At 44.6% G+C, this 17,667-nt stretch overlaps 1 protein-coding gene across 1 annotated transcript; it reads left to right on the forward strand.

Annotated features, from left to right (window-relative positions):
- Positions 1-273: 273 nt before the first annotated feature.
- On the forward strand, positions 274-13,449 carry LOC136753533 (adipolin). Its single transcript, XM_066709737.1, has 8 exons — positions 274-1,233; positions 5,767-5,883; positions 6,439-6,550; positions 8,209-8,432; positions 8,561-8,672; positions 9,579-9,669; positions 10,957-11,035; positions 12,412-13,449. The coding sequence occupies exons 1-8, from the start codon at positions 1,039-1,041 to the stop codon at positions 12,508-12,510; spliced, it is 1,029 nt and encodes a 342-aa protein (XP_066565834.1). The 5' UTR covers positions 274-1,038; the 3' UTR covers positions 12,511-13,449.
- Positions 13,450-17,667: the final 4,218 nt, after the last annotated feature.

Genomic DNA, 17,667 nt, shown 5'->3' on the forward strand with positions numbered 1-17,667 from the left:
ATGTTAAGACCCAGCAGGGACCAGAGACTAATGAATCCAAGTCAGGTTTCTTAAAAAAAAAGAGAGAGAGAGAGAGAGAGAGAGAGAGAGAGAGAGAGAGAGAGAGAGAGAGTGTGAAGTAGGTGCACATACCTGCACTGAGGAAGAAGACAGAATGACAGCTTGAGATTTAGACTGAGATAGAGAAAGCAGGAGAGGAGACGAGAAGAAGGAAGCAGTGAGGGGTTGGGGTAGGGGGAGTGGGCGGCGGCCTGGGGGACGAGCAGAGAGCGAGAGAGCGAGAGAGAGAGAGAGAGAGAGAGAACTCCCAGCATAAAGAGAGGAGTTTCCTGACTGCAACTCACAGTGACACAGAAACCACAAACGAAGGAGCGTGCTTTAAATCTTTCCAGCCTGAGTACAACACATTGACAGAAATACAGCCCCCACAGTCTGGAAGTGCACAGACCTGGATACCTGCCTGGAGGGAGCAGACCTGGCACTGGAGAAACCAATTACAGACAGCGGAGGAAAACTGAGGAAGGAGATGCGTGCAATTTCTGAAGGGGTCTCCAGAGCTCTGCCCCGGTGTTGCAGCCACCTGTTTGGGATCATTTTGATCACCTGCTGAAAAGCAGAAGGGTGGTGGTGGTGGTAGGGTGGTGGGGGGAGCGGAGAGAGGGGTCTCTCTCTCGCTCTCTCTTTGTTTTTCTGGCAAAGCAGTAGAAGTTTTGAGAGCGGGAAAAAGGATTTCAATCCACGTGTTCAAGAAATGAGGGACAGACACAGGGGCTGTGGTGCCGGGAAATGAAAAGGAGGGCAGAGCAAGGAGGGACAGGACCACCACAGACTGGGACGCGACAAGAGAGCAAGAGAGAGAGACACAGGCAAGAGGACAACACGACCCCCTTGGGCGGGAGAATGGGAGCATAGCAGGGACACAGAAGGACAGAGAAAGAGCTGAGCACCCAGAGAGGGACAGAGCAACTCGCAGAGATAGAGAGAACAGGGGACGAACACCCGGACACATCCGCCCACCTCGGACTGGCGTTCTCAGAGATGCCCAGCGTGAGGCAGGTTGGCGCTGAGGGGGCAGCCGTGTGGGGCACGTGTGGGGCCGTGGGGAGGAGACCCCTACGCTGGCTGCTGATGCCTCTGCTCTGTGCCCTGCTGCTGTCAGAGGGCAGAGCAGAGAGGGGCAAAACTGAGGGGATACCCAGAGAGACTGCCACCCAAGTGTATCACAACAGCCCGGTACGTCCCGTTTGTCTTTAATACTTTTTGCTTTGACTTGACTTTGAGGCGGTATTAAGATGTGCTTTAACTGGCACACTTGCATTAGATGCACACAGCAACACAATGTGATGGAGGCAACTTATTTTCTGCTTTGCTGCTGATCTAGGTCTACAGTACTTTTATTCACAAGTGTCTACAGGTAGTACACTCAAAACTTTAGTTGTAGTAAAAGGCAGATAGGACAAAGAAACTGAAAGCAAAGAATATAAATCAAAGGTCAGCATATATATGTAAGGGTAATATTAAGATAAAACAGAAAGTGACGAAGGTTGACAAACTCAACAGTGGTTATAGAAGCAAGCAACTGGTATGAAATATAGCTTGAGTCCTCGTATAGTATATTCAGGAGTTTTCAGCCTGGATCTGAACATATGAACAAATCCTTACTTTGCTAGCGAGAGATCCATCCTGCCTCACTCTTTCGTATTTACTTTCTGAATGCCAGTTACAATGCAGTGATACAGGTCAAACTCTCAGTGCACAGCAGCACGGTCCAATTCAAGTTGAATAACCTACAGGGTCTTGAACCAATCAGATCAAGCAGAGAAGCAACACACACTGTGACTCTCAGCGGCACACCTCCAGGTCTCTGCACACTCCAGAAGTAACAGCCCTTTACACTTACAGCACCAGCAGTCAACTTGTACAATATTCTGATTTGCTCAACCTGCGATGGATCAAAGGGCAATGCTAACGGGAGTTTTACTAGTTTCCACAAAATGCTTTGTGGCAGGCAGGGGTTTTGGTGGTGTTGTCCAGTTTTAATTAAAATGAAATCTAAGCTGACTGCTGTTGTCTAGGAGAAAGTGACCTCCTCTACTTCAAATTATGATTGCTAAAAATGGCCCTTCAAAGTTAAAACCTTGTATTGATGTTGTTCTGCTTTGCACAGGTCATTCCAAGACAGCTTCTGTAAGTGCATACTAACCATAATGATAGTGCTAATGTTTTGGGGCAATTTTCAGAATATGCCACCTTGGGGACTGTCCTCACAAATTGGGGGAAGTCCAGTCATTTTATCTCCGAGATGCAGACAGATCCTTATAGCACCCCCTTAAACCGATGCGAATGGCGAGGTAGACTCAAGCCCTGTGAGTTGGGTTTTGATCTCGGCTTGCTGACAGCATGCTAGGTGAGTCAGTGCGGCGGTACTGGGCTGGGAAAACACTGAGCTCTTTCGTCTGCACTCGAGTGCCTGGAAATTACTGACGTGCCATTAACGTGCTGCCAGAACGCTACACCTCTCCCGGTTAGCTGCTGATTTGCTCGACGACAGCTGTGAAGGCTCGGGTGAATGCCTAAGCTTTTTTCCCCCCCTCGGGAGCCGAAACACAAGCAAACAAGACAATAGGGCTATTAAGCCATCGGTAATTAAGAACTTTTGATAGAATGATGTGCTCTCGCCACAGGGCCTGCTACATAAACAACCCGAAAAGGAGGATTTGTTTAGGCAATACAGGCCAACTTAGACAAGAATAAAGTGCTTTGACTCAGCATGTTTCAGCTATTAAAAAGTTAGTACGTTAATGGTGGAATTCCTTAATAAAACAATTTTTTTCCACTGAGCAGTTTTTTTCCAATAATTACTATAAAAAAAAGGCACTTGCTAGACTTTACTGTTACACAAAGAAATGTAGTTCCATTAAATATGTGTTTACTATTTCACAAGGTTGAATACTCAATGTCAATCTGAAGGCTTTTTAATTAAATGTTTTAATTTGTTGAAGGTAATCTGGAATGGGGCGCTCGTACTTGACTCACTGCACTTTTTTTTCCCCTTGTAATACTAATAAGAACAAAACCAGCATTGTGTAATGCAGGCAGATGCAGAAAGTGAGTGAAAGGAGCAAGTGTGTAGGCAATCGGCAACGTCTGCCTGTGATGACATGCTCCAGTGTCAAAGTGTCGGGATTTCTCTGTTTTCACAAGTCGCACCTTAGGAAGCGGGCCACAAACTGACAAAATGAACTCGTCGAGTCCTGCAGAAAGCGCGCGTCTCTAACAAGATGTTGTACCGGAGCAGAAAAAAAATCAACAAAACTGAATAAAAACAGCTGCTTCACCTCACACACACATGTAGCTGGTTTCACAAACCTCGATTAGCACTTGTCTTGGACTAACCTACTTAAATGAACATTTGGCAGTCCAAGACTGCTCTGAAGCCAGCCCATAATGTCTGCATGTACCTCTCTAAGCCACTTATCCTCAGTGATGTTTGTGTGCAGACACACATCTGGCTGGCTGTGAGGCGCGAAAACTTCAGTACAGTATTTGAATGACTTTTAAATTTCCTCACACAATATCTAGGCCCTTTCAAAGAATATAGTAATTTTAAAGTACACCCCACAACCTCTTGCTACAATACAGCTCAAGACAAACAGCCTGTGGTGGGCACAGCCTGGCAAACAAATGCCCACAAGCACTACTTTGAGGACCACCGCACAGCGAAGGAAAGTGTAGTATAAAACCACAGTGCAGGTGCCGTCATGATTTACAGGTTACTGAGAGAAAAACACAGCTGTAAACGTAAAGTTAAAGAAAGAAGGTCTCCACCCTTTAGACCACAGCAGTCAATCTTGGGAATTTACAGGGTGTAAACTGAATTTAAAGTGGACAACCCTACCAAAACCCTGCCTGGGTCTCCTAGTGTCTGCCCACTCTCCCCACAAAGAATTTATCACAAAGATCTACAGGGAAACTACTAAAATCCCAGCTGACATTGCAGTTTGATCCACTGTGGGTTTAACAAAGCCGCAGTCTCTGTCGAATAAGCTGGCACCGGGGCCTGTAAGTGTGAAGTTACTTTATTCAGATGGAATCTGCACAGACCAGGAAGTGTGGAGCTGAGAGTCACAGGGCACATATTTTATGGATCTCTACTGCTTGTACAAAAGGCTGGTAAAGGATTCATTAGTGCCTTGGGTTGATCGGACACGTGCAAACTAGGGAAATAAATAGAGCTTATTGTGTGTTCAGTTAAGAGTTCTGCAATAATAATGAGGACAAGAACTCTAAAGACTCACAGTACTGTAGAGAGGGGGATGCCAAAGACCACAGATAGAGAGGCAGGAAAATTATATGAAACAGTGTGGCTTAAAAGGTTTTCAAGAGCCATTTAGACACACTGGGTTTATTGTACTGTAAAATGTACAGTTTTTATCTTGTGACACCAACACTTGCAACATCAGACCCTTTTAAAAAACTGTTTTACAGGATATAGAAAACCAGAAAACCTCAGTTTCTTGTGTTTACTCTAATATAACTTACACCGACAGCTAGATAAATGAAAACACACTTCAATTACGCACCATTTTGGCAGAGAACAAGCTGTCTGTAATAAGCAGCCCTACGGCGATATGTTTGGGAACTTGCAGAAACCTATCGTGAACTATTTATGCTGTGCCCTGTACAGGGTCCTCAATGCCTGTCTGTTTCAAAAGCGAGAGCGTGTTTGGCATGCGTTCAGCAATAATAGTAATAATAATAATAATGAAACGCTTTGCAGAGTGATCGAAAGTGTCTCTCTGTGATGGGTGGAGGGGGAGGCGTATGGGTGGGTGTCATCAGGCGGGGCAGACAGTGGGGGGGGGTTCTGGTACTCTGGGGTGGTATGTCTGCAGGCAGCGAGCGCTCTGATTGAAGGTGCTGCGGCGGATGTCGTAGGGGGGGGTCCTCGGTGCTGTAAAGATCCAGGTGTGCAACAACGGCCCTTTGAGCACATGGCATGAATGACACACCAGGGATGAGAGCGCAAGACTGGCCCGCAGCGTATGGGAGTAGTAACTGTTATAGTGCCGGGGTGATATCACAATATACTGGGAGTGGTACTGGGGCCGGTCGTCCTGGTCCCGGAGAGACACAGTACCTCCTGGTTTTGATTGGTTTTATCCAAACTGTTGACAACATAACTGTTAGTCAAAATGACCGGGTGTTCAGAGTCTTCAATGATTGATGAGTTAGACTAGAGGGACTTATCAAACATGCCAGATTGGGGTAAATGCCATTGTAACTGTAAACTAATAACAAGTGTCTTGTTACAAATGTGGCCGAGACCCTTATCCAAGTGGACTCCTGTTGAAAGCGTCAAATGCTTTATAAACTTGAAAGGCACTATAAAAAAAAAAGTTGCACAACCCGGAAGAGTAATTTACGTTCTGGTAACAGATTTAAAATGCTACATAAGGTATAAATTGGACAAACGTGCATTGCAAGATGCAGCGACTGCAGCAGAGATGGTGAAGGATTACAAAACAATATGCCTGAATGCTCAATAGAACAAGTTAAACAAAAGGTGTTTGTGATGTGAGCTTTATGTATGGATTACTGCTGGGGAACAAAGCAAGAACAGTAGACTCAATGTACTGTATTAGCATTGAGTAACAGGTACGGGTGGAAAATATGAGTGCAGGTTAAGAGAGGGGGGACAGAGTAGTGAGCAGAAAGTGTGGCTGAGGCGGCGTTACTGACAGGCTGTCACCCATTCCCCCGCAGGAGTCAGAAACGTCCGACGGCTTGGTCAACCCCAGAAAGTCCTGGATGGTCTTTATCAAGAACTCTGACAAGGGGGTGAATGGCAAAGGGAAGCACCCTGGGAAAAACAAACTCAAGGTGAGCACAGAGTGTGGAGGCTGTATTCTTATGTTATAGTCACTGATGCCCACTCCCCACAGGCAATTATTTTTGAGGATACAATAATATAGATTGAAATGGAGATGTTACAGACATCTGTAACTATTGTAACTATCTGAGAAGCAAACACACCTGCATGATAATATAATATATTGAATCAAACTGAGCACAAGGGGCTTCTTGTAGTGCTCCAGTTCTATCAAAAAACTCACTGACTGATACATCTGCATGCAAATCTGTCTGTATATGGAATGTAGATACACTGGCAATATTTGAGTTCAGGGGAATCTGTTTTGCTGACAGTGGGGGTCTATGGATTGCATTTCCACAATCTCTGCTTCAGGATGACAGTTCGCCATTTTTGTCCATGATAAATATATTCATTTTTGATTTGCATGATTTTTAATGGGTACTGAAGTGTAACAATCAAAGCAGGTATAATGCTCTATTGATTCCCTTTGGATGCAGAGAACCTACCTGCTACAGGTGAACAGCTGTGCAACTCAGGTCTGTGTGTCTGTGTTTTCTCCGCAGCATGGTTTGCCCGGTCCCCCAGGACCTCCCGGCCCGCCGGGGCCCCCTGGCATCCCTGCCACGTCCCTCGCCAAGGAGGAACTGATGCAGCAGTTCCGAATCTTGCTTGAAGGTAACTGAGCGAATGTCAGAAAACACCCCAAGAGCCGCCTGCTCCAATGCCCCACAAGCCTGTAACTGTAGCATTCTCTGTTGATGCACAGCAATGTCTGCACATTTCAACGGTCCATCCATGGACTTTCAATACATATAAATATTGCTAGACTATTATTTTGCATTTATATATATTTCAGTTTTAATTTTGATTTGTTTTTTAACTAAAACTTTTCATTGTCCTGATTTCATTTGCAATCTACATCTCTACATACATTTTATGATGTTATTTTCCAGTGTTTTGACAATTTCCTCTTGGTGTTTATACATGTGCATTTCCACAAATTCACATTGTCATGTCATGTTGTTTGGTTAGCTGGGAATGACACCTTCCCGAAACCCCCCCACCTCCACTGTCACCTCAGTAACAAACACACGAGATAAGCCTCCTTTCTCCCCTCACTAATTACCGCCACTTAAATTCATCCACTCCTGAACTGCCACCTTAGTAAAGAGCTCTCGAAACGCTGCCGTCTGGGGGTTTTCACAGCTGTCAGCGGAGAGATGACAGCTCCAACTGCTTGGCTCCATTTTGCGCCGTCGCGGTGAAAGTGACAACACCTTTTTGTTAAAAAAAAAAAAAAAAGAGAGAGAAATGCCAAAACACGGCACCCACATCTTTCCAGAGCTGTAGATTGGCACGCTAACAATGTGCCACTGCTTTCTCTGTGGGTCGGGGGTGTAAGACCCCTTCGTAATCACAAATCACAGTTTCCCGAGCTGTGCCCTCTGTTCTGCCACCAAACACTGCAGAGAGAGACAGAGACAGACAGAGAGAGAGAGAGAGCGAGGCCTGCACTCTGTACTGGGTGCTGCTACTCCCTGTCGTCCTCCATTGTGGAATGTTTTTGATGGCTGGATGGTGAAGCTGGCAGCCTCACTCTGGGCTGATCTCTTAATAAGGGTAATTTTCCGGAGCTTGGATGGGACTTGGCTCTGGAGAGGAATTCCTCAGATTCCTCCTGCGGGCTTTTTCCCCCTCCTGCGCAGAGATTGCGGTAGAGCGTGGGGGGGAGGCGGGGGTGGGCTAGAAGGATTTTAGAGAAGGGGTTTGGCGTCTTCCCAATACAAAAAAAAGGAGAGGAGAAGAAGCAGAAAGAAGGGAAGCCTGCAAAACACGAGGGATTCTGACATCCCCCCGCTTGTTTTCCAACTCGGGGAGACTCGGCGTGTTTTGACATTCAGATAATGGCCCCTTATCCGAGCGAAAGTTGAGTAACATCGGAGCTGGGTGGCGCCACACGCTAATTTGCAAAGGTTTTTCATCCCCGAAGGCCTGGGTGTGACACCGGCATCGCGAGGGAAGGACGGTTTTGTGATGTTAAGTACTTAAAATATTTGCATTCCTTGACAATAGGTGCTGAGGGCTCAGAGCACAGGCCGTTAAAAAAAAAAAATAAGCAACACGAAAAAATTTGTGGATCAGGTGGGTCCCGTCCATGGCTTAGTAAAGAGAGAAAGAATGTGCGTTCTGACACCGGAGCAAAGCACTGTCGCACACCGCTCACCTGCACTTGCCCGTTGTTCATAATTGTGCTGTGTGTTACGAGGCTTAAGCTGAAGTCTTCCCCCCGGAGAGACTTCACCCCGGTTGTGAACATGTACCTGTGTTTGCAGAGGCCACAGCGAACAGGAGTACCCTGGAGCTGAGCGTGCGCTGCCCTCTGTGTGAGGACAGGGTGGAGGCAGAGAAGGGGACACGGGCGGGGCCAGGCGAGGCGGAAGGGCCCCCTGGGTTGGCTGAACCATACCCACGAGTGGGCACGGCCTTCCACTGCCGCCTACGGGACAGCCTGGCGGTTCGACGTCGCAGTCTGCTGGAGCTACAGCCGTTCGCCAGCGTAAGTGCCCCCATCACAGACACTACAAAAACTGTGGACCGTATTCATGAAACATTCACTGTCTATATCACTGTCTATATCAACTATGATGTTAACCCTCTGCCTCTGTCTTTCTCTCCTGCCTCCAGCCTCCAGAAACTGAGAGTCACTTCCAGCGAGGGCAGGGCTTCAACATCAGCACAGGCCGCTACACGGCGCCGGTCTCCGGATTCTACCAGCTGACCGCCAGCCTGCTCATTGGTACACCCCTTCACCGCGCTCCTGCTCAGACCAAAACACCTGCTGAGAGACAATGCTACCATGACACACTCTCTCACACACACACGGGCATCAGAGCTTACACTTACACCATGGACGCAGTGGAGGAGTATGTATAAGGTGAACAGATTAGTCGTAGAAGAGGAAAACAGCTATGTTGGTGCCTCTTGCCTACGCTGTGCCCTTTTCCAGCGCCACCCCTCGGCCCCCACTGTACCACCCCAACAGGAATCCCGCGCTGCCAGTTGCTGGGTCCTTGTGCTGGGGTGTGTCTCCCAGATAAGAGGGTGGCGGTTCTGAGGAAGAGGGCGGGCTCCTTTTCCTGCTAATTCCCACCCAGTTCACCATCTCGTCCTCCCTGGAGTCCGGCTGAATGCCAGGCATAACCGTCTGCGACAACCTGCCGCCCCTGCCAGCTTTCTCTCTCACACTCCTGAACTCACAGCGCATAGGCCAGTGGCGTACATCCCACAGACACAGACACAGATACAGACACAATAACAGGGTGAGGGAAAATGCTTAAGGCAGGGGTTGGTGAATATCAGACACTGCCACGGCATTAATTTCGTAACTCATTTCAATCAACAGGAAGCTTTACAATTTTCACTCCAGGCCAAATCAGTGTTGGGCAAACTCTAAAACATATAAAACTTGATGAGTAAGTATAGTGCATTGAATAGTTTTTCTTAAATGAAATAATTCACCTGATATTGTTTCAAACAGGGTTTTGTTTCCTAATCCAAAATCTGTTTTGCATTTGGCTGCACACCTGTGGCACATTTCTAGTGACAAACAGAAAGGCATACAGTGAGAATGGTGACCTGTGACACCAAATGTGATGTTAACCCTGCGGAGGGACGAGGGACTGAAAGTGGTTTGTCTTTGCAGAGCACAGCGAGTCTCCAAGACGAGCCCAGGCCCGGCCACGCGACTGCGTCCGAGCCTTCATCTGCATCGAGTCGCTGTGCCACAGCAACATGTGAGTCTTGCGGACCGCACCCCTGCCGAGTCTTAAGAGTAATATTTTCTGAACTAAATCAAATTTTCTTATACCCACCAGTGGTATTCTCGGTTCTTACCACAAGAATGGTGCTCGGATTAAGGGCAGTCATTCTCGGACCTATCTGTGTTTAATAATTCGAGACAGAAGCCTACTTGGGGAACAACATTAGTTTCCAGCCTCGTATCTAGATATGTCTGTGGTCTACATATGATTCATAACAGAAAACACTATGTAAGCTTCTGTAATTTGCAAATTAAAATCACTATTCATAACAATAATTATTATTATTATTTGTGATGGCTTGTCTGAACCATGGACATTTTTGGGGTTATTATATGATCTCATCCTGGGACTGTCCCTTGCAATTAGGGACATATGATCACCCCAGGGCACCATCCCTTCCATATGAGTTAATAACAAAAATCTGAAACATATACCATGTGTTTAAAACAACAATAAATTACATGTACTACTGCTTACATCTCAGTTCAAAACATCTCAGTTTCCCTGTTTGGTTTTCACGCTGTGTACTGCTTTTGGAGACTTTGGCATTGTGAGAAGACAATTTAAAATGATTTAGTAGATATTCAGATGTGCCTGTCTGCAGCACTATATTTTACACAGTGTTACGGCTGAGAAACTCCAGTGTGGCTCCAAACGCTTTCTAAACGTCACTGTCTGTTTACGAGTGCCAAGGGGAGAGTTACGTTCACAGCGGCCGATGACAAGACTGTACAATATCACAGAGTGCTTACAGCGATGTCATGGAAAGTTACCCCAGAGAGATTAGGAGACATCTGACAGCAAGTATACCTTTCCTGCCAGACCTCTCCACACTCCTGAGAGAGTCTTTCCAAAAGCTGTTATTACTCGGACAGTTATACACACTGACACACAACCGTCTGAGCCAAGAATGGAGTATTTTCAGGGCTAGCCTTTGAGGTGACTGTACAAGAGAAATGTGGGATAAAACCAGTGCTAGATATGAATATTGAAATTGGAACTGGAAAAAAAAGGGGTTGTTTGTAACTGAAAAGAGAATGAATACTGCTGGATATTTTAATTAGTATATTAGTATAAATAGTTTTGAATGCACAAACATGGGGAGATGCTATAAACATCACCATTTCTCATGACAGTAGTGTCTTTAATGAATTCACCAATTGGAAACTGATCTGTGTTTTATATTATTATTATATTAATACATTTTTTTAAGAGTAGACAGCTAAATATGTCATTTAATAAATGTGTGTCTTCCTATAGGTCTTTAGAGGCAGTAGCCGGAACTGGGTCTGCTGGGAGCCTTTTCACTGTACTGGTCACAGGCACGCTCTACCTTCAGGTATGAGCCACACCTTCGATGCCCAATCTTTAGAGCAGGTGCTGATGCATAATGAACGATGAAACTGCAGCCGCCACTCAAGCAGAACACAATGGAGTTTGAATATGACAGTAACACTTTACACTGAAGTTACATTTAAAAGTGAATTTTAGTCATCGGACAGCAAAGATTAAGTTTTGATGTTCATATCTACCAGTGTTTAAATATTACAACAGACATAGCATAGTAAAGATGCAATGAATAATAAACAAAACATTCTCTTCCCCGGCCAAGCATGCAGTTTAAGGTCAAATGTGTTGTTAATGGTGGTTCCACAGGCATTCTGTGAGTCTACAAACTGATTCTATCTAAAGTTGTTGCAGGGACAATTAGAGAAGAAGAAAAGTTTTACGCCCGACACAAAATTCTTCCCTAGTGCTGTCAAGTGGAGGTCATGGCAGTTGTTTGCACTGCAGATGAAGGGAAGTCTAGTCTGCGGTTCTTAGTGCTTTAATTGTCTTTACGGGCACACAAGCCAGCAGACATCTGCCGATCTCCAGATGAGACGTGTAGTTGTGTGTTTGAAAACAGCCCTCGAATCACACACATTTTACTTAATCCTCTGCCAATCACCCTCAGAGCTGATAGAGCCACATAGTGCCCCTTCAACAATGCACACGATTCCATCTGACTTCAAGCCCTCAACCGCCGATCCTCCTATCTGTGGAAGGAGTCCCCTGATCAAAACCAGAGCACACCCTAGCTTATCTCGAATATTTCACTGGATCGCTCCGTACAGCCTCACCTAAGAACGGCCCCATGTGTGCCTGCAGATTTAATGGAAGAACGTTGACTTTTGCGTGCAAAGTCGAAACGCTGATTCTATCACCCTTATGAAATTTGCACAGATAATACTTAGGATTCACAGGGTTGTAATGCTTTGTAGAAAGGGCTTCCACAGTTGACTCTTGCTTCTTGATCCAATGAAACAGATTAAATCAAATAAAGTCACATCAAGAATCAATTCAGTTACGTAGCAGCAAGGCAAGGTAACAACATAAATAACAGATATGGTTAAAGACCTCTTGGCAAACTGATAATTAGATTCACCTCTAATTTGGGCCCACATTATGCAAAAGGACATTTTAAGATCACCACTTTCAGCCTAACTTGTGAAACACCCCAGACTCATCTTAACCGCAGTACCATCTCATCATTTGATTGAGCAATTACAGCTTGAGGTGTATAGATGTAAAGAAGGGCGAACTAACTGATCTTCAAAGCAGAGATGAACACAAATATAATACTTAGGGTGAAAACTGATATTGAGCTGGGCAGACCATAAATCTACTAATTTCACTTCCTTCCCCTCTCTCTCTGGCTGTCTGTGTCTGCAGGCAGGTGAATATGTGTCGGTCTTTGTTGATAATGGCACCGGCTCGGCCTTCACTGTCCAGAAGGGGACGCTCTTCTCTGGGGTCCTGCTGGGTGTCTGACCCTGCCCATCACCCTCACACTGGACGCCGGACACGGGGGATCCGTATTTGTATCGCGCTGCTTGTTGTACTGCTTTATTATGGACTTCTACGAAAATAATTGGACTGATCTACCAACACTTGCCCTGCTTTGTTTCTGCTTTGCACATGTTCTCCCCGACGACAGCAAGTTTGGCGACGGTCTTATCGTTTGTTCACTGAAGGGGGAAGAGACTCGAGATTCAGAAAGAGACCTGTTCCAGGCCGAGCTCGGGGGGTATTTATTGGCGGTACAGCTGGGACTTGATGACCTGAGCTCTTCCAACCGAAGACAGTCTTAAAAGGAGAATAATTAAGGTTTTTTCACAGGACAGAACTGTAATATCCTGTGATTAAAAAATAAATGACTGAAGAAACACAAAAATACATACAAATGATATATATATAGATCCTAAAAAACAACAGTAACAACAATGCAGGACTTGACAGCGGAGGCCATGCAATGTTTTAATAAGGATTTTTCAGAAAAGAGTCGTTTCAAAATCGACAAAACTGCTGAAGAAGGCAGTTCTGTTTTGGAACTGTTTGGAAAGATGGAAAGTAAATAATAATCTGGGAACAGAGTGGAATTGTACCTGGAGAGGTGTGGGGCTGTGTGGAGGTCCCCGGAGGGGCCTGTGAGAGCCGAACGAGTCCTTCAGGCCGGCCAGCGTCTGCGGTCTCCTGGCAGCCACGGACCAGCCCGTCACTCCACTGGACTGTCTCCAAAGCAACCTCTCTTCCAGCTCTGGGACGCTTGTGTGACTGCATAACCGGGCTGCTGTTATTAAGTTATGATTGTAAATAGATGGAAATGGCTTTAAAACTAATGTATAAAGAGATGTATTTTTTTTCCTCCAACTTCTACACTGATTTGACATAATTAAGCATCTAACAAACCAAATAAAGAGCCTATATTTATTGCTTTTGAATCTGAATTATTAATACAAGTATATACAGCTCTGGAAAAAATTAAGAGACCACTCCAAGTTCAGAAATCAATGTTATTTTTTTCCAGAGCTGTATATGTGGATGTTTCTGGAACATTACTGTAATTTGGTAATAAACATATCATTTAGCTACACAGATCTTTAATTGAAGGATTATGAAAGTGACAGGCAACATTACAGACAGTCAGACAACATATCGTTTTAATGCTCTTCTCGTTTGTGATTCTAGATATTATACTGGCAAATGTTAGAGGAATCTGCATTGTTTACCAGTGGATGTTACACACTGATTCCATAATTATATGTCACTGAGTAATTTCAGGTCACACAGGAAGAGAAACAGACTCCTGCCTCCATCCTTAATTCAAATGTTCCCCCCTGGAAATTAAAAGGATTAAAAAATGAAATAAAACTGATGCTGTCAAGCTAGTCCTTAACACTATAGTCAAAGTGTTTGGACTGCTTTAGAGTTGAAGAAAAAAACAAAAAACTCCTTGTTTTTGTCTTTCGCTTCCAATTATAGTTTGTTTTTCCTTTCACAGAGCAAGACGCCAGCATGCCAACTTCCCTGTTTCAAAACCCTCATAACTTAAGTCCAAATGATTCCTAACCGCTTGTCATGTCTGAAATAAATCCCCTCTGTCTGTAGCAACCTGGGAACAGCTACTTGTTCTTGTTGTGTTTTATCAGCACAGGGATGGTAATCTGATTCCCTGTTTGTTAAAGTGTTCTACTTTTGGGAAGTGAGGAAACTATTCTGCCAACGTAAACATTACTGCCACTACAGTCTCGTAGCGCAGAACTGTGCGGTGAATGACCTGCAATAAAACTTCCCTCAGCCCTGTACTACACATCTCGGTTGGGCCGCAATGGTTTGTGTGTATGTTCTACAGTCATCTGTTACAATAGACTGCAAAAGAATACATCACATCTAGATTTAGGATAATGATCGCAATTAAATACTCAGAAATATGACTGATAGTTTGCAGGATTTCCCATCTTTGTTTCAAAACATATTAGATCAAACCTGCTAAATACAATTATCTATACTGAAATGTTCCTGGTCCACCAATATGCATGTTTACCCTGGTAAATTTACCATTTGCCCTTTTAACATGTTTTGTCTGTGCTTTTCCTATAGCTTTACAGTGGTTTCCTATGGTTTCACCACAATGGGCTTTGCTACACTGGACCATAATTAAAACATTGTCTACTATAGTGTACATGAATTGGAAATGATGATCATGGTATTCCCATGTTGCAGTGCAGTAAAGCACAGTGAAGACATGTTGAACCCATAGAAAACCACAGTAAAACTTTGGTAAAACCAAACTGAAATAATGTTAAAGGTGCATAACTTCTGTGGAGTATTTAACAGGGTAAACGTGCATAACTGTGGACCTGGATTTCTGTCAGACTCTCAGCTTTTATTTCTGAAGGGCAGACAATCGCAAGCTCCTCTGCGCAGCCCAGACAAGACTGTGAGAGTGCAGAGATGTGCTCCGATAAACTGCCCATCCCTCCACACAATCAGAAACACGACGGGGCCTGGCGACGTACCATTGTCTCCCTGTGGCTCTTATCTCGCAGGCTGTGTCAGAGCAGTGATGGGCCAAGAGAGCAAGTCACACACTTCGAGTGTGCGCCAGGATCCTGTAATCTCTCTCCCTCTCTCTCTCACACACACACAGAAACACACACAGTCTCATCCTTGGCTCACCAGCTGCCTGTGAAACATCAGGACGGCATCATCTCTCATCACCTCTGGGCACCTCCTCAAGACTCATCTGTCCAGACAGCACTTGTCCACCCTGTAAATCGTCTCCCAATGCCTCTGTCAGCCTGAATGCACACCACGCCACGTCTCCTATGCCTTTACACACGGAGAGTTCCCTGCTGGCCTGCTGAATCACTATAGTCTAAGACCACTGTTGTCATTCTGCTCTGGCACTTTAACCAGTTCAATCTTACATCAGCGCTTGTGTTGTATGGTACAGTATAACGTTGGAACAATATTGTATAGTGATTATATTATACACTTGGAAACTTCGTAAGAAGCCCTGAATAAAGGCATGTGCCAAATAAATAAATAATAATAATAATAATAATAATAATAATAATAATAATAATAATAATAATAATAGAATAGAATAGAACACTCACACAGGCAAACATTTCTTGTCTGCTAACACCTCCTTCTCCTTGGTGTTGTCTCACATTGCCTGTCAGGCCTATTTTATGCACCATCTACAGCCATACGCCCATGTCAGGTACTGGCTTTTACTTCAAAAGACAAAATTAAAAAAATTAAGGGCGCTCTTAACAAATGGGCACAATCATTGTATAGGAAAAATCACAACCGTTTGAGGCACAAGAAAGCACAGAGACCATCGGAAAAAATTGCGTGACTCAGCTGAAGCGTTAGAATAACATCATGCCATAATCTAACTGTGTAAGACTATGTATTTACAGTAAAGAGCATTATGCCGTCAAGGCTGAGAGAGGAAATGGAGAAAAGGTGAAATGTACATTTCAAGATGCATCTTGTTAAAAGTGATTTAAAATTAGTAAACTGGTTTGTAACCTTTCTTCTATTCTTACTCTCAATCACTTCCTCCTTTCAAATCATACAAAATACTACTAAAAGCTGCCAGTTGACAGTTTACTGGATATATTTTTTGCCCTTTCATTGGTTTCATACTGAAGAAAATAAAATCTCCAGGACACGTGTTTCTGTTTAGACACGCATAGCGTTCTTCGCTGAAAGTCCAATAATGCTATGGCCAGATTCCCATCTGCTCCATCCATCAGTCAGATTTCGGGGCAAATCTATGACATCGATTACACCAGAAAGTGCAAAGAGAAGAAACGCCACATTTTTATCATCTCCGGGGAACGGGCTGCAAGAACCCCATCCGAGCCGCTCTGTGCCGGCGGCCCACCCATGGCAAACCTGTATCCCAGGGCGCAGGACGACACAACGGCACAGTCTGACTGAATTTGGTCCTCAATCTATCTCCCTAACAAGAGTAAATAATGAAGTCAATCTGGTTGTTCTAAAAATCTTACTTCACCCACTACACTACATGAAGAAAAAAAAAACAATTTCAGCAATTAATTTTGCAACAGTTTTCATTAACGGGTCTTAACTGACTCTGAAATTGTTTACTTTATTTGCTTCATAAGCCCCTTAACAAAACAACAAAAATAAACGCAGTACTGTCGATAAGGGTGATTTAAATCCATTAAGTAAAAGATGTTATTTATTTTTCCTGTGTAAGCGAAGTAATTAGTAACACACAGACACACGAGATGCTCGGACTGGATGTGGGAAGCGCTCGAGATAGTGAGTGCGCTGATCTCCGCAGGCTGCGCTGGAATCCGCGACTCAGACAGCGTGTATCTGTCAATCTGCCGTTCTGCGCTTCTCACAGAGATCATGTTGTTGCAGTCTGTGCGAACCTCTCGGCGCCACATCGCCACTATCTCGGCAGGCAATCTGCTGGAGCTATCACACACAGACTGTCTCTGCACACTGGGCTCCCAGCCCCACACCGCGCATGGGACAGCGGGTCTACTTCTTCCAAAAGACGACATGTGGGGAAAAAAAAAAAAAAACTGGGACACAACTGCAACCTAGATTAGATTCTTTCACTCTTTTTTTTCTCATGAAAGAGAAGTGATAATGACATTCACTCCGGCATATGTTTATCTCCACTAACCCAGACCTGAAACCCTGAGATTTGCTCAGCTATACACAATATCACTACCCTCACCAAGTCCACAAACATACTCCTGAACTGTTGGGCCTTCATTCTGCGATTTCATTCAGTGATATCCTTGAGTTGTGGGTCTCCCCAGGACGATTTTATTCGCATCCCCAGCCTCCCCACTTTTGAGCCAATTGTCCCAAGAGCTCACACATGCCAAGACATAGGGTACATAGGAGCTGGAACTTTTGACACCATTCTCTTAAGGACAGATCTAAGGATTTTTCTTTCCTGGATAATGACGACAGTGATGCTTGCAGGTGAATTGAGGTCATACATAAATAACACCAATTTTCACTTGGACTGGATGACAATCAGTGGCAAATTGCTTAAGATTTGAATAACTTCTGTGTTCAATAGAGTACCTTCAAGTTACTTTTTGTAACACCATTAAACTCAAAGGACTCTTAAAGGGAAAC

The sequence above is a fragment of the Amia ocellicauda genome, chromosome 7 (assembly GCF_036373705.1).
Source record: "Amia ocellicauda isolate fAmiCal2 chromosome 7, fAmiCal2.hap1, whole genome shotgun sequence".
NCBI lineage: Eukaryota > Metazoa > Chordata > Actinopteri > Amiiformes > Amiidae > Amia > Amia ocellicauda.